We start from the raw sequence: 21,452 nt of genomic DNA on the forward strand, positions 1-21,452 counted from the left end.
AAACCTTAGCAAAAAGCAGGCAAAGTAGACTAATGAACAGATTCAGGTTTTACAGTTTATGCTTGAGTTTCTGCAATGTGTCTGTCAGCTCATGTTGCTTAATTAACATCAGTAATTATGCTTATAATGTCTTGTAGTCTGCCAGTCCTAATTTGCTAATTTTCTGTTCATTTTGAAACCTAGAGCACAGCATATGTTTCGCCAAGCCATGCGTACGCCGTTCATTTGGTTCCATGTGGTCCCTGCAGCAAGTAAAGAGAAGTACGAACAGTTGTCCCAGAGCGAGAAGAACACGTACTACTCCAACCGCTTCAGCCCTGATTCCCAGTATACCGATGGCAAAAGTATTCACAATTCTGGACTTCACACGTTACAAAGAATGTCTAGAGCGGGTAACCAGTCCGATCAGACAGAATCCTACTCACAGCTACCTCATAGTGTGAATTCATCAGGGAAACCACCATCGGGCCTGGTACCATCACCTCAGAAAGTTCTCACCTCCACTGCAAACAGTGGGTATAACACCAAAAAGATAGGGAAGAGGCTCAGTATACAACTGAGAAAAGGTAAGGCACTAGTGCATTTCTCATACATCATGAGGTGTATAAGTGTGGTGTATGTATATGTGTCCAATGCCGTTATGTTAGTCATGGCATTCTGCAGATGCGATGTATTGGTTTTTGAAACACAGGTGCTACTCATTCATTCTCAGGCCAAATGGTTGTTTTGTGCCCTAAAGCAGTCTTTCCTTGCCTTTGGCATATGCAGCATATTTATAAAAGGCCATTTAAAAGAATGCTTTAACGTTCCTTTCTGTCTCTTAACTAAAAAAAGTGAAGTGTTATGAGTGCTACAACTTCTGTTGGCCAAGACCCAGGGAGCGAAGAACTATTTAACTAAAAAAAGTAAATAAGCTAAAATGGGCTATTTTCTGTACTTTACAGAAAATCATGACTTTATCATGACTTTCAAACTCAGTAGCTGGTTTTGCTGTTAGCTTTTAAAAGTCTGTTGAATTGAGCTGGTAGACTGGAGTTTCTAATTTCCAGCTAACGTGTTTTTTTTAGTCCACTGGGATGTGAAAGTCTTCGTTTAAACAGTTGAGAAGTAACGTGATATTTCCTATCTTGGGCCTTATGCTAATGTAATTCGAATAGGGGTGAGAGACTATTTAAGGGCAGAGAAGAAAGTACTGCCTGCTTCTCTTAACATCTGTATTATATGTATTTACTACATGTAGATGCATCGGTGCATCTACACTCATGGAATCTGTACGACACATTAAATGCACTTAGTGAGGAAAATTGATATTTTTTTTATACAGTTACCATCTAGATGCTTTTAACAGTGTTTAAATTACAGTAAAATGGCATCTAGGTACAAATATTTCTTATCTCTTTGTAAAAGATTTTTAAAAGATTATACATGCTGCAAGCTCTATGATATTAAAATGAGCATGTTTAAGGTTAGATATAACCTTTGGTCTCTAGGAAGAAGAACTTTATTTACATTACACAGCAAAAAAATTACCTGTTTAACAACATTCTCTGTGAACTTGAAATATTTTCCCCTTAGGAAATTTTATCTGCTTAGTGTTAATAATTCTTCTTCTTATTTTTTTTTTTTTTATAGAAAGGTACCAAAGACAGTGCATTGAATGGTAGATATTTTAGTTTCACAGGTGCCAGGCTACTTGTCACATTATCATAATGCTTTCTTTTCTATGAACTTCACATGAACCACCAGATTGCTTCTTTCTGGTTGCTGAATTTTAAGCTCTACAAACTTAGATGACATAAGGTTGAGTTGACAGTTTGCTTCTGTTGTTGATGCTCCTTCAAGAAATACTTCAGGCCATCAGCTCAAATCAGCCTGCTTGGAAAAACTTACTGCTATTGGCTGAGTAAGGAGTTACTCTGCTTACACAGAAGTTCTCAGACACTGCAGTGATTTTTACGTATTTTTTGGTGTCTACTGTCATTTGGACATTATGTAAAATAGTTCTTAGCCAGGAGTGTAAATACATATTTCATATAATTTAAAAGCAACAACAAATGAATATGGAATATGGAAAAACAATATTTTTGCATAAGTTGTGTGTGACATAGATGATAAGAAAATGTAATTTTTATATATTATGGATTCTTTGATTGACATGAGTTTACATTTTGGTCCTCTTGCACTGGGTATTATTCCATGAATAATCTTTCCCCACTTCTGTAATGTAATTCAGCTTTACAAGCACCAGTACATTAGGTGGTTTTGGAGAGGAGGAGATGCATGCTACCTATTGAAGTAACCTATAAGATTCTTCAACATCTAGTTCACACCAGAAAAAAAAATAACTCTTTTGCTAATAAAAGCTTTGAAATCCATATCTAAAAATATATTTCTGAAGTTTACAGGGAATATTTGCTCTTAACATTGTTTTTATGAGAATAATACTTATGCAGAGATTACACCTTGCTCAGATTATAGAGACAAACTGTTTAGTGTTCCATATTTTGTGTGTGATGATATTAAAAAAAATAATCTGTTCATAAAGAAGGGTACCTCTTTATCACTGTTGTCCTTCATTTGTTAATTTACACTGTGAGGAGACGAGAGGTAAGGCATCCCATTTTGGCTTTCATTTGATTGCTCTGAGAACATACATCTGGAGCAACAAATGAAGCAAAACACTTAAGTATATGCCTAAGTTGTTTGTTATAAATATGAGTACAATAGGGATGCTAATCATCTTTGATTATTTCTAATGAAGGATGTTGTAATAATACAAGCTTTATGGGAACTTAACAAATGTGCTTTCTTTGTAGCTAACAGACAGTAGTTATTTCACCAATTACCATCATTAAATTAAAAAATGTGCATTAAGGTATACAAGCATGTAAGGCTTCATCTTAAAATTCACTTTGGATTTAACCTGTGCGTTCTGATTAATGATGTAGTATATGAGAATTGACTTTTTTTCAATACAGAGAGACCTTTATTACAGCTGCGTTTCTATATATTGCATGAGCTATATTATATAAAATGACATGGTAAGATAGCCCTACAGTATGTGCTTCTGTAATTATGATTTCTTAATATTTATTGCTGTTTTGGCATTTTAAAATAACCTGAACTTTCATAGGATTTAGCTGTTTAATAAAGTCAGAAGAGAAGGTCAGTCATATGTTTCAGTCAATGCAGAATGTTTGTTGGCTTTTCTAAATGAAAATGGATATCTGTTTATCTTTCCTTAAAGGTCAGGGCCTGAACTTTTAGCATATAGATGTAGGGGTTATTACTGATATTCGAATGCTGTTAGGGTGTATAACAGTCTGGCTTAATAGTTCACGCAAATTAAGATAGCACAAGAGATGACAGCCACACTATGTTTATATATATATATTAGTGTAAGATCATACTCAGTATTTTACAAAATTACAAAAAAAATAATAAAAAGTTTTTTACAGCTAATATTTAGAGAAAATAAGATCACTGATGTAGCACACAGAGGGTTAGGAAAAATTTTTATCTCATCTAAAATAGTACGGTTCCAGAGTGATTTTTTTGACTGCAAAAAATTTAGTCCAGCACTTATAAGTAACCTATGATACACCAAAGTATTCTAAGGCTCTGTCTCTGAGCACGTGCAGCATTTAGCCTGATAGCTCAACTGAAGTGTTCAAAATACTTCTTTTCAATTGGACATTGCATTAATCAGATTTGCATTAATTGGACATTGCATTAATCAGATATTTTTGACTGTACTAAGTACAAGTCCAAAGTACTCAATCTTTAAATTAGCTTCTTCAAATTTGATTGCCCTCAAATATGATAATACTGTGCTGGATCATTTCTAACTACATCTGCCTTTTTTGTCCAGCTAAATTGAATATATAATTATTTAGGTAAAATGTCAAAATCAAGCTCCTGTTTTCTAAGTTGGTCTTAGTTGCACCAAATATTTTGCGATTTTTTGTCTGAAATGTTCAGTGTGTTTGGCCTTCAGTCCATATCTCTCTGCTGCCAGCCAGGGGAACCGTGCTCATCTCTTCCCTCTTGGACCAAAAAGTATTTATCTCTTGTAAAATAGTATAGCTTCATGGGAAATAAATTAGTGGTAGAACTACAGGATAACCTTATAACAAGAAACCTGTAGGAATTGACAGGCCCATCACAGAAAGGGCATACTAGCCATGTTCTAGGAGATGGTTAGTCCTTAAAGGAAGGAGCCACTTTAGTGCACTACAACAGAGAAGAAATGTGTAAATTGTAGATGTGAGCAGGACTACAAGGCTCCTTGCTCTTCAGACTTTCCTACTGGATTCCTGTTCGCTTGCTCTCCCTTCTGTGGTTGTTACTGCACCGTCTCGTATACAGAACCCAAACGCTGCAAGTCCCACCAGGTGACTGGGCATTCAGTGTTGTGGCACCTTTACACTCAGCCCTGCAACACCTGATTTTTTTCTGCAGACGTCATTAGAGACATAAATAAGATGGTATGGGTAGTTTCAAAGCATGCTAATTTCAGATATTAAAAAAAGATATTAAACTGACATTAATATATATAAAACATAAGGATGTTAAGATACTTGAATGCATACAGAGGAGGACAGCAAAGCTGGTAAAAGGTCAGGAAGGCAAGTTCTGTGAGGAGAGGCTTAGGACACTCGTTTTTTCTAGTCTGTAGAAAAGGAGGCCAAGAGGTGACCTCATTGTCTCTACAACTTTCTGAGGAGGGGAAGTAGAGGGGGAGGTGGTCACCTTCTTCCTGGTAACCATTGACAGGATGTGTAGGAATGGCACAAAGCTGCACCAAAGGAGGTTCAGACTGAATTTTAGTAAAAATTTCTTTATCATGAGGGTGCTAAACTGTGGAACAGACTTCCTAGTGAGGTGCTTGATGCCCCATGCTTGTCAATACTCAAGAGGCATTTGGATAATGCCCTTCATAACATGCTTTAAATTTTGGTTAGCCCTGAAGTGGCCGGATAGTCAGACTCGATGGTCTTTGTAGATCCCTTCCAACTGAACTGTTCTATTCTGTCCTGTTCTGTTCTAAAATTCCATCATATTTGTTCTGGAGTAAAACATACGTATGGGCAGTTACTTGTTTTACTTGTGTTAAACGGCTTAAATAGCAGAGCATCCAAGACAGGACCTTAAACTTGACTAATAAGATATCCTGCATCATATATCTGAACTGTACAGATTTACATGCATTTTTCATCATTATCTCCTGCTTTCCCACACAGTTTTTTGAGCCAGACTTTGAACTGACATTTAAAATTTTTATTTAAAATTTCTTTTGAAATGATTGAAATGTTATCTTAGAAACAGGCTGATTTTAGATTTTCTTTTGAGATGCAGTAGTGGTGTTTGTCACTTTTGAAATGAAATATGTAGGTTCCTAAATTGCTTAACTGACCTTGAGAAATGAGATTCAGAAGGGAAGCAAATAATTCTGGGCATTACTAGCCACTGAAGTAAAATAAACTGCATTGAATTTCACCTTTCCACTTTTTTTCACACTTCTCATCACTATTTATTAGCAGACTGTAGCAAAAAAGGAAGAATGTTTCTATTAGGTTGATCAAAGATCTTCTTGAGAAGTGTGAGCTTTGCTTGGAGAAAAAAGTTATCTCAAATCATGCAACTGCATAAAAAGGGCTATGCAATTAATTTGTCTTGATTGTGTGTGTGGGGGGCAGTAAAATAACTTCAGGAAGTATCTAAAATGGTTACATTATGGTCTTGGTTACATTATGGAAGCCCTTATCAATGAGGATAGCATATTTTCTGTTCAGCTCTTGCATGAGGTTCAGTCCTTAATAAAAACTGCTTTCTAAGGTAAAATAGTAGGATAATTATTTTGGCAATCATCCATCCATACATGGATGTCAAGAAATAGTCTACTGTGAAAAAGCAGGAATTTGAAATGCTTGGAAGGAAAGTGTCTACTCTGATTATTGTCACAGAAAGTTCAGCCCTTCTACTTAGTTTTGTTGCAATGTTATCTCCCTTCCTGTGCTTAATAATTTCATAATCTAATACTTTCATTAAGTGGGGATGTTTTATTTTGTAATTCAGTTGTTTAAACTACTTTCTGTCACAAACTGTTTGCATGTGTAACCAACATCCCATATTATTTTTTTAAAATGAGATTGTGTTTCATGTCTTTCATGTTGTAATGAAGAATCTGCACTTTTCCTTCACAACCCTTTATTCTGTCTGAAAACTCTTCACCCACATGCATTTTCCATATTTAGGTTGTTCTAAAATGATCTCTGCTTTTCTTGCATAAGTACTATTAAATACAGTCCCAATTGTCTGGTTATCAAACATTATACATTGTTTTAGAGGTGAGGTTTAGTGTGTTGTTTTTTGTTTGTTTGCTTTTTTTTTTCTTTTTCTTTTTTAATTTAGGGAGATCTGTACGGAAATACCTTACAACTCATCTGCATTTTCTTAAATTAAAGGAGAAAAAAGAGCATGATTTACTTCAAGTTCTGCTTGCAGTCCTGAAGGGGAAGATAACTAAGAGAAGTATTGTAAAAAGTTGACAGTGTAGGTCCTTCAGACATTCCCTGTTGGGTCTCTGAACTAATGTCCTTTTGAGAGTGACATGAAAGCACTGGAACCAATGTTGAGGTGATGCTTGCTTTTTGTCTTGTATTCTGGCAGTATTTCAGTAGTACATTTTTCTCCTGAGAATTTAGACCTCCTGTTGATGCTGGTTGAGGACTGCACAATTTTTCATGCAGAAGAGGCACAGAATGCAAGATATGTGTATCCAGACACACTTCCCTACGATCAAGAAGATAACCCTAGCGTTAGTGAGAAATTAAACACTTCACTAGGAGATAATAGGAAATCTAGCAATCTCCAGCAAGGTTTAATAATTATTTTAACATCCTGTCTGTTTACAGTCAGGCTGATTCCATGTAAGATGATGACATTCATTTTGAACATATGTTTAAGGAAATTCTGTGCAGGATTTTTTTATATATTTTATTTTATTTTATTTTTTTACATGTCCTATTGCTAATAGAATCAATTTATTTCAAAACAGCAACTGATCTGCCTCAATTCAATTTGTACAACACAGTTCCTTTACTGTTGTAACTGTCCTTTTTATTTATCTAAAACTACTTTGTCTTCAGGTCAGAGCTGGCTGAGTTCTCTAGAGTAACATGACCATAGAAGGCATGTTGAGCATAGCATTCATGAGAAAAGGGGAGCTCTAACTTGTTGAGAAAGATGCTGATATATCAAAAGAAGACTAAGAATTTGAATTACACAAATTAGTGGGTAATTTTTAAATGTTATTATCAGTCGGTGTAATTTGATAGTTGTCAGAGATGACAGTTATGGAGAGAGGAAGATGTTCTATTAAATTTCTTTTTAAAATCTCTAAAAGATTAAGTTGAACATAATCTAGACCTTGCAAACTTAAACTCCTAGCTTTGAGTAGGATGACTCCTGTGTTTTCAAACAGATAGAAATTCCTCCTTTTTCTGCTCTTGTTCTGGTTCTGCCTATATGTGTCCAGTTTCTCCCATCTTAAAGGCTTTTTTTAAATTATAAATTTGAGATATGAGCGGCTTCTACAGCAAGTTTTCACAACTCCCTTGTTATGGTAACCTACAATTTTACATTATCAGAACTAAAAGCATTTTAGCATCAGGGAGATGTTATATGAATTTCGATTAATGGAACTACTGAAATGCATGGAATAGATATAACTGAATTAGTTATGTGTATGAAAAGGGAGGAAACAAAAAAAAGCTTAAAATCAATCCAGTCACAGAAGTTGTATTTTTGGCCTCAGTCAAACATATCTGTTTATTTCCTGATCTTGACAGCTTTTAACTTTAATACAATAAGCTTGGGAGTTTGCAAAGCTGTATTATACAGGTAAGGGCAGCTATAGTACACGAATAGTAAAGTGAAGCTGTGAAAAAATCAGCTTTTGACTGTCATTTTCATCAGCCTCATGCAAAGCTGTATAAAGCAGCAGAGCAAAATGAAGCCCAGTCAAGCCCTCTCTTTCCACAGAAACAAGTAATTAGAATTTTATTCTGCTAATATCTGGACCCAGTTGGGGTGGATTTGCGGTGTTCTGCTAGCTTTGGTAAAGGCTTTCTGAAGATTTGACAGCAGAAAATGCCACAGTCCAGGCTTATATCCTGTATGCATTTGTAATGTGAACATTTCAACTTCTGTTTTTTTTTTTCCATGGGGATTTAAAGTGGAGTGTGTGAACCAGACATCTGTAATGACACCATAATCGGGCTATGGGGATTAAGCTTATTAATAATGAAATATTGTCCTGGGTATACTGTCATTTTTTGATATTACTTTAGAAATTTTAAAACACAAAATATGTATTCAAAGAGAAGCATTCTACACAGATCCTTAAATGAAGGAAAAGATAAGTTCAATGAAAAGCTGAGTTGCTACTTAGAAAAACACAAACCAAACCACTTTCATTTTTATAGATCATCTTCACATATTGCAAGGAGCTAAAGAGCTCTATGAACGTTTGAAGCATCATTAAAATCGTGAAGTCTCCGAAGTAAAATATGGATGTTATGAGATCCAATATTTTTTCATCTCTGTGTAATAGCACTGATAAATTTTATATCAGTTTGAAAGTGAATGAAGACTGTCAGATTCAAATATCAGTTTTTTTCCATCTATCTTGAATGCTGCAGACATAAGGAAGGGAAGTTGTGTCATGATAGTTAGCCTTGAGGAACTGATGCAAATTTCTTCAACAATATGAGTTGCATACACTTGCTGTGGATAAATTAGGACTTAGCTACTTTCAAGATGAAGCTTTAAAAGGTTATGTCCCTTCAGTCACGTAGAATCATAGAATATCCTGGGTTGAAGGGGGACCCACAAGTATCATCAAGTCCCAGCTCCTGGCTCCACACAGGACCACGAAAAAACGAAACCATATGTCTGAGAGCATTATCCAAATACTTCTTGAACTCCAACAGGCTTGGTGGTATGACTACTTCCTTAGGGAGCCTGTCCCAGTGCCTGACCACCCTCTGGGTGCAGACCCTTTCCCTAACCCCCATCCTGACCCTCCCCTGTCCCAGCTCCATGCCATCCCCTCGGGTCCTGTCGCTGTCCCCAGAGAGCAGAGCTCAGCGCCTGCCCCTCTGCTCCCCTCGTGAGGGAGCTGCAGGCCGCCATGAGGCCTCCCCTCAGCCTGCTCTGCTCGGGGCCGAGCAAACCAAGGGCCCTCAGCCACTGCTCATACGTATTTCCCTCCAGACCCTTCACCATCCCGTTAGCCCTGAACACACTCTAATAGTTTTATGTCCTTCCTATAACATGGTGCCCAAAAGTGCACACACTACACAAGGTGAGGTTGCACCAGAGCAGAGTGGGACAATCCCTTCCCTCAACCAGCTAGCAGTGCCATGCCTGATGCGCTCCAGGATATGGTTGGCCCTTTTGGCTGCCAGGGCACATTGTTTACTCATCGTCAACTTGCCATCAACCAGAGCCCCCAGATCCCTTTCTGCTGTGCTGCTCTCCAGCCTGTTGCCTGCAATCTGTATGTATATCCAACGTTGTCCCATCCCAGGTGCAAAATCCAGCACAACTGACTGGGTCAACAACAACTGTGTCAGCTTACTTTATTCCATGATTGCCATTTTGACAACAAAATATATTGTACTTTTATATAATATCTTGACAACAAAATATAAATCTAGGTTGGGCATGTGTGTGCCCACCTAGTGAACTTGAACTGTAGACATATCTCGACGGCTTATGAGATGTTTCAAATTGGAGTTTTAAATACTGGCACTCTGTCAGGGAGGCTCTCGGCTGAATGGCCGGTTGGTTTTTATGCTAGGTTAAATGTTCTGAATGCACTTAGGTATAATGTTGTGGGGGCCTTGGCACAGATTTTCAAAGGTTGTCAATAACAATGGATGGATGGTTTTACATAGAGGATCACAAATGAGCTTTCCACATAGTAGGAAAGACTTCTGTTTGTCCTCTCTGCTTGTGAATACCAGCGCTGGTGGGGTGCTGCCACAAGGCACACTTCAGGGACCAGTTGTGGACATTTCTTTGAGATATGAGGAAGCTTCATTTGCCATATCGACTGAATGCCTGTATGGATTTCTCCAGGTCATCTTAAAGGTCTCTGTTTTGCCTCAGTCCATCTTAGCTGAGTGTTGTCAGACATTGTGGTGCACAGCATGACCTCAGAAGGGAGTGTAGGAGTTACTGCCTGGCTCTGCCACCCACTAGCAGCACATCGCTGCATGGCACCACATGTGGTGGGATCTGACAAGAGCCAGGCTGGGAACCCCACATGGCAGAGGAGCTGCTGTCAGAAAACAGCCTGAGGTCTCTCAGAGCAGAAAGAATGAGACCAGTGAACTCCAGTTCTGCCCATTCCCTGCCAGTGCCCATAACAGAGCTAGTGAAGCTCCATAGTCCACTGTCAACCACCTGACATTGCTGGAAGAATGACAGTAGAGAAAGAGAGGATTATTGACAAAACCCAGATTGACGTGGGGGAAGGCAGTGATAGGACATCAGATATGCTTTCTTCTGGTTCCTTGTCACTCATCTCATCTGAAGTAGAAAGATGGAATATGGCAATATGGCAATGACTTGGAAATCAGAACAGCGAGTTACAGGGAGGGCCTGCTAAGCCACCTGTGCCAAGAGTCAGTACTTCATCTATATTGTGCTTTTTTGTTGTGTGTGTTTTTTTTTTTTTCTTTTTTTTTTTTCCATGCAGTAATTCTTAAATCCTACATATGTATTTTCATGGATTGTATCAGTCAGGTATGCATTTGTTCTGCTGGATAAATTTAAAACACAATATAAAATATAAATAGTTCATTTTAACAAATAATATTTTGCATTCTTTATGCAGGTACAGAAGGCTTGGGATTTAGCATTACTTCAAGAGATGTCCCAATTGGTGGCTCAGCTCCAATTTATGTGAAAAATATCCTTCCAAGAGGTGCAGCTATTCAAGATGGAAGACTAAAAGCTGGGGACCGATTAATTGAGGTGAAGTGTTGCATGTTGTTTGTCTGTTATTTGATGTGAGCCCATGGACTAGTTCGCTTCAAAAGCTCTTAATAGTTTATGATAGGGGGGTAGTGCTACTGAGAATCAAGGCTACTCCCCTCCTGAAGGGAGGATGTTCTCAAGAGAATTAAATTTCTCTTAAATTGGCATACAGCAGATATCTTCCTGCGGATCTAGCTGGAATGACATAAGATGTTACCACCCACAGCTCTTCATTACTGTCCCTAAGCCAAATGACACTGGAGGTACAGCTGAGATTTTTGTAACTGCCTCTCTGTGCCCTAACTTCATTTTACTGCAGAATTGACAAAGTCAGCTTGAATTGTTGCTAGAGGACATAGCCTTCTGTAATTACTGTCATTGCTGAAAGTATTTCAAGGTAACCCAAATGACTTGGGTAGAAGGAGACTGAGAAGCACTTAAGAAGATAGGGCATCTTAACTGTGTGAGCTGCGATCTCTTATGAGGGGAAGGAATAAGATGATTTGCTATCTTCCGAGCACCAAGCTCCCTTGCTTAACACTGTTAGTTGATTTGCCTTACATTTCCATAATGTTTCTGAACAGCTAAGTCTGATAATATCCTATCTTTCCTGGGCTTCTCCATTAAACAAGCTAGCTCATAGAATCATACAGTGGGAAATTTTCCAGTAAATGTTCCATATTTGTCTTTACTGTGTAAGTTGCATATGGGGGCCAAGGGGTCAAATCGCTGAACAAAAGCAAAATAAAGAACAACTGACTGAGTTATTTGGAGAAACAAATGTTTTCTACTTTTGGCACAATTTGCTCTGGAAGATGTATTTGGAAGATATGTTCTGTTTCCAAGACGAGGAAACAGAACCATCTTTGGATTACACATTGTTTTTTGTCAAAAGATTTCTATGCAGAAATACCGATAGATTAAATTAGTTTAGAGTATAATGTGGAATATACTGTTGCTGCTTAACATTGCTGGAAACATTGCTGTCTTATTTCTTATTTGTATTCATATGTAAAGAATGCATGCCTTATTAGTAATGCTATATCTAGCATAAATTCTTACGAATTCTTGAAGGAAGGTAAGAGTGAAGTGTAATAAGTAAGAGTACTGAGGATTGAGAACAGGAAAAAGAAAATACGAGTAAAGCCAGGTTATTGACTGGAGGATTGAAATAGCAAAAGCAAGAAAACTACTACTACTACTATGTATCTGTGTGAAAGAGAGAGAAAGAGAGAGAAAACAACCATGAAAGAGGTCAGATTAAATACAATTGTTTCATAGAAGAGTTTTTTTTTTTTTTTTTTTTTTGTAGTTCTTTGGCCACTGTTATTATCTAGGTTTGTGTAATATTTCTAGACAAAGGACTGGTGGTCTGTTCCTGAAGATCAAGTAAGTATGGTTTGAGTTTATTTGGGTAATTTAGTTTTGTAATTTACTGCAGTTTCTATTAAATGGAATTTATACTGAGCCAATGAGCAATTTATTTCAGTGAGTTTTTATTACTATTTCAGGAGAATCAGTTGTATTTTCTATATGAATTTATATTTTTTCCAATTCCAGAGTCTTATCAAATTCTAATATTTCCTTTGTCACAGGTAAATGGAGTTGATTTAACAGGCAAAACTCAAGAAGAAGTTGTGTCCTTGCTGAGAAGCACCAAGATGGGAGGGACCGTCAGCCTTCTGATTTTTCGACAGGAAGAAACATTCCATCCAAGGGAACTGGTGCGTAAAATAGAGAGAAGCTAAGAGATTTAGATGAATGTGAGCAAATGATTTGATCTTGTCACCTACTAGTAAACATGCATGATCAGCACTGCATATAAGCAATAAAAAATGGTATTTTGCTTTATTTAGGATGTTTTACATGAATGCTTTTTATCCTCTTTGAGATCTGGTTATGGAATTAAATATTTGTTAATAATGTATAAGTGAGAGTTTTACTTTGAGTGAAGATGTTTACTAGAGAAGAAGCTCCTGGATGAACTTTATTTGGTTGCATGCAGACAAGCAGATTATTTCATATCTTTCACATAGGCAAATCTATGTTTGAAAGCTTGCCATTCATCCCTCTACTTGCTCACTAAAATATTTCAGTGCATATGATATTATGCCAAAACAGGATATGTAAATACCTTTCTATCAAAAAGTGGAATATATAAGAAATAGTAGCCTTTTTTGAATATAGCTGCAATCTCTCTATGGAATGGAAACCCTGCAGTTATTAATTTAGCAGGGTAATTCAGAAAATGTTTCTGAGGAATTTACGTGAAATGGAAATAAAATGATGTTTTGTACTGTTTCATACATTACCTGTTCCACTTGCATAGTGTATACAGATATTTCTCTGATAATTATTCAAGATAATTTCTGTTATGAAAAGGTAGACTGTGAATGTAGCAGTCTTACTTTGTTCTGTATTCAATTAAGTTTCTGAAGTTATTTATTATTTGTATTATCATAGCTATATATAGCTCTAAAAATAAATTATTTGGCTGCATTATCATAAGAAGATAGACAAATATTAGTGTGATGAATAGATTGCTTAATTTTTCTATTGGATTTGTGGTATTTTGAATGCAAAAAGAATGAATTTTTATTTGGCCATATCAAGACATTTAACATTAGTCTTTTACTTTTCAAAGCTACAATTAAACCTAGTAAGTCAAAGTGACAGGGAAGGTTGCAAATGAACCACAATTTTAGCTTAATATTCTTGGAACATAACTTAAGATACTGATAAAGTTAAGTGAAAGTTGTCATAAAATGAGGAGAACTGAACTATTTGAAGTCATATTGTGCCCTACATTATTGCTGGAACTGTGAAAGCAATCTGTTTGTAGGTTCCTATGATGTAATTTTCACAGTATTGCTATCTTACATAAAGGTGAATGAAAATGCTTTTAAAGTTTTCTAAATAAACTTAGAAGTAAGAAAATGTCTTAATTTTGTGTATATTATTTCTATATTGAAGCAAGGAAGTTAAATGCATAATTTAACATTTGTTTCAATGTCTTGTGAACAAAGGTATGTTGCAACTATGGCAGGGTTATAACCATTGTAATACTTGATTTAGTTTTAAATATAACAGCACATCAGCCCACTTATGTGAGTTTAACCTCAGTACCCTCCCTGCTGCTGCTCAGGTGATACTCTCGGCTAGTTTGGCAAACATCAACACAGGCAAGCCAGATCTCCTCTTGGCTGTGTCAGGTTGGAAGTGGGCTCTTCACTAAGTAGTCAGAGGGTCAGATCTGAACTGGAGTACATTTCCATAGCTCCAGCTGAACAAATTGCATTGTGAGGATCTGACAGTATATGTGTGTGATGATCCTCCGTTGCATAAGGATTTGTTTGTTTGCAGTCTGACAAGAAGGGATGTTAGGTGTGCTCTGCTGACAGCTGTCAAAGAGCATGAGCAGAATTGCTGGGGAAAGGTGTTGAATTAAAACCCATCATGAGGGCTGTTCTTTCTTCTCTGGTAAGAAATAATCTTAAAAGAAAAAAAAAAAAGTGTTTTCATCCAGTTCCTCTCATTGACTTTTACTAGCTTTATGTACAAAATAAAAGAAAATGAATACTGGAGAAGGGAGGGGAATGATCTGAAATCATGCAGTTCATCTTTCTCCCATACAAACCTTCTTTGGCCACCTAGTAACAATTTGTCTTTCCATCCTTCCCCTATTGCTGTCACATTTTCTACATTTGTATGCATTGAATATTATCTTAATGAGATGTGTCTCAGAAACTATACACATAAAATCATGTTATTTGATATTATCTGTACCATAAAGTGCAGGACTTGCTGTTCCTTTCTGAGGAACACTACATTAAAACCATTTTATATTTGCCAACATTTGTACAGATAGTAATCCCAATAAATGAGGTGTTTAGATTTTATGTTTTTGGCTATGGCTGCATGAATGACTTTCAAAAAGTTATTTATCCTTGGGTTTATTTATAAGTAAAATGAAGATATTAAACTTTCAGGAGAGTTGTGAAGTTTAATGTCTTTGAATTTTGTTGCCATAATTGTCTGGAAGGGACTTTAAAAAAAAAAAAAAAAAGAAAAGTATAGTTGCATATAAAACTTATGGGAATGTTAAACTGAGCCCGTTGAGGTCAGTATGGGATCTTTGCATTGTGAGGTTAAGAGCTGCGTGTGTGATAGAGAGCCACCATTCAGTGTAGCAGCTTCTACAGTACAGATCATAGCAAGAGTGAGTAAAATGTGGAAGCAGGGAATAAAATCAAATTGTCAGGAGTCAACTCTTACCAGTGAGACCCGGAAGAACAATTATGCTTCTCCAGAATACCAGGCATTTTATTGCTTCCAGTGTTACCTAATGCCAGATAGTTAATATATTAGGGTTTGTCCACATCAATGTGAGAAGCACATTTTCTCTTAAAAAACTTTTCTCCTTCCTTTATGAAAGGATTGAGGATTACTGCAATTAAGTTTAACTCAATACTGTCATTACCTCACATAACTAAACATAGCTTGCTCTGAAGGATTTCTGTAGAGCTTGCTACTGACTATGTGAATCCACCGAAGTATTGGGTTAGTTGGCTTTTGAGATAAACTCTCAATATCGGCAAAGGGAGATTGACTTGTAGAGTTAGTCTCCTGTACCCTACAAGCTATTATGTCCATTGCTACATATGGCTCTTTACATGGTAGTTGACACCTTCATTTTTTATTCTTATTCTTATTGGCTGTTGGGTAAAGCTAACTGGATGTTTGTGTTAACATTTGACAACTATGTTTTTTGAGCTTAACCATTCTAATCTCCTGCAAGACAGTCCAAAGCAAAAATGTCCAATAAGTCTTAGGTTTTCATCTTGGCACAATAGAATATGGCTGGTTTGCCTGAAAGTGATCATCCAGCCAGCAGCAAGGTGGCTCCTGGGTCTTTAAAGGGGTTTTAATATGAGTGGACGTGGGCTTGGAAGAGCAATATTCCTTACACGTGCTTCCAAAATTGTTTGGCAGAATGCAAAAAGGTTTACCAATGATGTGTTGATGTAGCCTTTTGAGCCCTGAGATACAAATGAAGAATGCAGGGTACTGGAGTGTGCCACCAATGGTGGACTGAAAGCTCCCTCCTGTCCTGGGATACCCAGTTCTGTTATTCTGGATCATTCAAATGCACTCTAAAGGGAAATCCCTTATTAAAATGAGAATGGATGTTTCAAAAATAGGTACTTGTTTAAAGTATTTGAAACGGTTCATCTAGACTGCTGAGGTCATTCTATGAAGCTTTCAAAGCAGAAGAGAAATGCCAGGGAGGATCCATGAATAAGAACACTCCACCAGCCAGAAAATGGTGGTGAGCAGTTGTGATCCTTCCTTAGCCAGATAGCCACCTCCTTCGTAACCAGATAAAGTCAGTTGCACTGGCCCAAGATCAGTGGAGGTTATTTTTGTTCACTTCTCCTTTAGTGCAAATTTGGAAAAAAATTGAATCAGGGAGTGTGACAACACCCTTCATTTTTCCCTTACCACTTCATGTCAGAATTAGACCTCTTTGTTTAGTCCCCTGTTAGTAGATAGTTTATGTCGTATGTAGCCATGTTCTTATTTATTTTTTTTTACTTCCTTTAGAATGCAGAACAAAACCAGTCACAAATTCCAAAGGAAACGGTAAGAGCTTTGTCTTTTCCATACTGGAAGACTCCCAAATGTTTTTAAATTGATATGGCACTTCTCCATCAAAGTTTCACAGATCCTCCTTTCACATTATATACTGTAGATGGCTCTCTCTAGCTTTACATTTTGAATGCATTTTTTATGTAATTTCAAATACTGTTTGAATATTACGTACAATTCAATTATTATCTACATTCAAGTGCTATTTGAAATTACGTCTTTTATATACAATCAGAAGCCTAAAGTTGGAATGATAACAGTGGACTCTTAGTTTGGGTTACTTCTTGGAACTAATTGTTTAAAGCATGATTATATGACCAAACTTGAGATGCAAAAAAAGAGAAATTAAGCAGTTTGTGTTTAAGTCTGAATTGTACCCTCATAGCAAACTGGTGTTTGTTATTTATTTTAAAGAAACTACAGGGAAGTAGTATCAAGTTTAACCCTTGAAAGATTGTAACAGGTTGCATGTGAAGTATCAGAGGCTGTGAATTGTTTATATACTTAATTTTAGTCACCGGGACAAGGTCAGTCTTAATACAGTTTATGCTAACATGCAAAAATGTTTACTAAAAGAAGTATTAACAGAGGATATTACAATAATATGTTACCATAAATGTATACGACATCTGAATTAAAAACATAATTCAGGAAGCTTCATTCAATTAGGCACCTATTTCAAAATTAAATAATAAATTAGATTACAGAGAAATTAAAAAGATTCATGCTGGGATTTGAAATTTGTTAGAAAAACTGCTGAAGAACAGAAAAATCTATCTAGATGAAGTGCAGTACATTGCCAGCAATAGTGAGATAGTATCTGAGATTAAATCAAGTTTAGGAAAAGAGCAGTCGTCTCAGTTTAGGGCACACTGGTTGATACTGTTTTTAGGCCAGTATAATGTTACCTCTAAAATGTAACATTCTACTTTGGACTGAAAGTAGCAATACTTTTATCTTTCCATGTGTTTTTTTTTTTTTTTTTCTTTATACAGCCTCTAGTACGAAACTCATCAGCTCAAGGGCTTTGCAAAACTATGAGTGTACCATTGTTTCTGACATGCCTTACAGTATCTTTTTAGCACATCTCATCAGTGCATGCGTATTCTTATCTTCATAGTTTCTTGCCATGTACTGCTGATATATGAAGAGATCAAAGATCAAAGCTCAAGATAGCATTTTTGCCTGTAATCGAGTACAATTGAAAATAATTTGTGGGTGCAGTCTTATAAAAGTGTCCTGATTTTAGGAGTTATATTGAAATACTTCCCCCAAACCTCATTATGATTAGGCAGGTTGCCTATAGGTGCTTTATATAAAGCAATTGCTCATCTGTTGCAAAATTAATTGTTTGTAACAAATTCCATGGTGAAATTCTTTGAATTTTTGAAATATTTGAATTTTTGAAATTCTATTTTTTTGAACCAACCTCCTCACTTCATCTAAGAAAAGTCCAAAAGAAAATAAGACACTCATTTTTTCTCTAAAAATGTGAGCCATAAATTGTGTTTTATCAAGGGGATTATGCAGGAGCAATAGGGAGTTTATGAGCTAGGGATTGCTGAAAAACTCGGCTTGAATCAGCCAGAAAACTCAAGCAAGATCTGAAAAGATGGAAGTGAATTGGGAAGCATGTGGAGACATACAGCGTGGGTATGAAGACAGAAAGCTGATCAATACAAAAATGTTTTTGTATAACGTGTGGTTTTTTTTCAATCTTTATGGGGTGAGATTTTTTTTTTTTTTAATTTGTTTAAAAGCTTAAAGCAATAGCGATCAATAGTAGTATGAAGAGTACATGTCTTTAGATTTGCTTGCCCCTGGGTGGGAATAAAAAAATGGGCTGAATGTTAAAGGTGGCAGTGAGTGTTTAAAACGCACAATGCTTTTGCTCTTGCCCACCCTCCTTCCAATTTCCTTTGCTTTGGATAACTGCGATACTACCATTCTACAGAACTAAATTTTCTCAGCTGCACATTAATAATACAGTCACACACTTGTCCTCTTTTTTTTTTTTTTTTTTTTTTTTCCTGGTAATTTTATTTTTTTTAAGTATTTTTCATTCCTTGCCTTTATTCTCTTTGGTTGTGTCTCAATCCCTGTTTATTCCTTCTCTGTCTACTTTTCTCGTCTTTGAGATTTCTAATCTTGCAATTTCTATTTCTGTGCCTGCTCTGATGTGCTGTTATTTGTGCGGTTTTAGTCTCCAAGTGTCAAGGACTTGATATAGTTGAAAGCAAAGCAAAAAAATAAAAAATAATAATATAAAAAAGGAAAAAGAAAAGCTTGATGAAAGCAGTGAAGCTGTAGAAATGAGAGAGGTGAAGTACAAAAATCTGCTTTTAATTTAAAGGCAAAATAGCTGTAGTTTTTTCGGTTTTGTTTTTGATATGTCTTTGTGGGGAAATAGAAGAAAAATGCACCTTTGAAATTAAAAATGAAGAAAAAATGGAAGGCCTGAATAAAATTTATATATTACAGAATAGAACAGAATAGAATAGATATCAATGAAAGAATATAAAGCCTAATTTGTCAGTACATTATTAACACTCAGGGGTAACATTCATGAAACTGCTTGTTTGAAATCATTTATACAAGTATTATGGCACTTGAATGCAGTAGTTAGAATACAATACAATAAAAGAAAACCTTGAAAATTAGTTTCTTAATTTATTTCTGGCCAGAAATCACTGAGAGTGGCTTACTCTGTAACTGCCCATCCAAGAAAGCATATGGCTTTTTATTTTGTACACCTCCATGGAATACACATTCTCATATTCTCATTCATGAATTTCCATAAATAAGGGGGTTTCTTAATGTGCTAACCTTGCAGAATTTAAGCTTTGCTCTCCAGTTATCCATAGGCAATGCAAATTGCTAATGTATTTTCAGCTCTACCCAGTATGTGTGACCTCGTGAAAACAGTACTGATGTTTTTACGTTGTGTTTTGCTGACAGTTGGAACAGGCACTCAGTTTACTTCTGATGCACGGAAATCTCCTGTATCACATTTGAAAGCATTGCTTCACCCAGCCACTAGTTTGTACCATTTGTATAGCTAATGACAAAATGGAACAGATGCACCTATTTCTGAACATGGTGATTATTTGGAATGTAGGAGATTGACCGTAATATGAAAACTAGTAATTTATCATTATTACATTTCTGTTTCTAAGTATAATTATCTTAATCTTGTTACAGAGCATTGAAATGAACTGTTAATTATGCTATGTAAAACATCTGCCAATTAATTTTTCCTCATACTCTTTGAAAGTCAATAGTGTTTCAGTAATATTTTGCTTTTACAATTGTCATTTACTGTTTGTTTTCTGAATTCAGACTGGTGAGTTAACTTCCATGTAAGCATAATGCTAGAAAAATAATAATTATCATATATGGAAGTTTTTCTAGGGAGTGTTGTCGGTTGATAAAGGGAGATTCAAAGTTGGGATTCAGACTCCATTTGACGATTGCTGCACTCAGCAGCATGGGAAAGCTTCAGTTTTCTGTTCTCATTTGTTCCTCTGTCAAATCATTGTAAGTGAGCAGAATGTTATGAATTTCAGTGAGCGCAGGCTTCCTAACAGTGACACAACAAGAGCGGTTGGTGTGTTGGAACAATATATATATATATTTTCAAATATATATATATTTTCTATATATATATATATATATATATATTTTAAATATATATATTTTCAAATATATATATTTGGAACAATTTATATATTTTTTTTATATATATATATATAAGTTTAGCAGCCCTTATAGAAATTGCAAATGTGATTGCTTTTTATTTTCCTCTGAACTTGAGCATCTGATACTTCTATTATTATCTAAATTTCACTTTGCTCACCATGTTTTTTTCAGAACCCAAGGATAATGTTACAGCTAAACCTCACAGCATGTTTGGATTCAGTTGCTGCTCTTGCCATAGACTTTTCTGTATGATTTTGAGTAAATTAGCTATGGTTTTTGTGTGAGAATTTCACCACCTATTGGAATTGGGTGATAAAGCTGCCTTGGTCAGAGGCATTTTGTAACAGCTAATGCATAATCATTTTTGTACACTTTTTGTATACAACTATTTTTGTTAAGATTATGAGAGATATACCAGCCAATGCCTGCAAAAACAAAATTTATATTGAGTGATGGATGGAAAATCCTTGGAGATCAGTCTTGGGAAAAAGTGCTATGAGTGGTCAGCTTTAAATAGTGGTGTTCTGGGTGTGGCTTATTTTTTGTTTTGTTTTGTTTTAATTTTTGATTGCTTTTTGCAAAAAAAATGTACAATATATGTACCCATAGCTCTATTTTTCAAAAGCTGTCAGTTAAGTTCCCATCACTTCATCTTTAGGCATTTGCTTAGAACTTCAGCTTATATAGCAGCTTTGTATCACTTAGTAAATGTAACATTTCTTTACACAGAATCTCCTTTGGGAAAGTTTCATCAATTTCTGTTGCTAGAACAGGTGATTGAAACACCTAAAAATTGAGCCAAAATTGCACATTCACCCAACACCAACAGCAGGGCTGATATCATTAGGTACAGCATGATTTTATCAAATAAGGAGAGGTTTGGATGTTCGTGGAGCCGACGCTGTTGTTTCCTCTGTGATGTTTAGGAACAACAGGAGCTGATTGTTTTTATACTTTTTTTTAACGGTGTGAGACAGAAGGGTGCTTACAATGTATTCAAAGTACTATTTTGAATGGGTATAGATTCTATTTTTCATCAAGATGTGGCATAA

At 36.0% G+C, this 21,452-nt stretch overlaps 1 protein-coding gene across 9 annotated transcripts in view; it reads left to right on the forward strand.

Moving 5' to 3' along the window:
- PARD3 (par-3 family cell polarity regulator) overlaps positions 1–21,452 on the forward strand; it is a 447,831-nt gene that overhangs the window by 238,156 nt on the left and 188,223 nt on the right. For all 9 annotated transcript variants that reach the window (XM_082753473.1, XM_082753470.1, XM_082753468.1 and 6 more), the window contains 4 exons: positions 184–566; positions 10,910–11,049; positions 12,648–12,776; positions 16,657–16,695. In XM_082753473.1, coding sequence (XP_082609599.1) covers positions 184–566; positions 10,910–11,049; positions 12,648–12,776; positions 16,657–16,695 — 691 coding nt within the window. The remainder of the gene's footprint in view (positions 1–183; positions 567–10,909; positions 11,050–12,647; positions 12,777–16,656; positions 16,696–21,452) is intronic.

This window comes from Aythya marila (assembly GCF_965140915.1).
Source record: "Aythya marila genome assembly, chromosome: 2".
Taxonomy (NCBI): Eukaryota; Metazoa; Chordata; class Aves; order Anseriformes; family Anatidae; genus Aythya; species Aythya marila.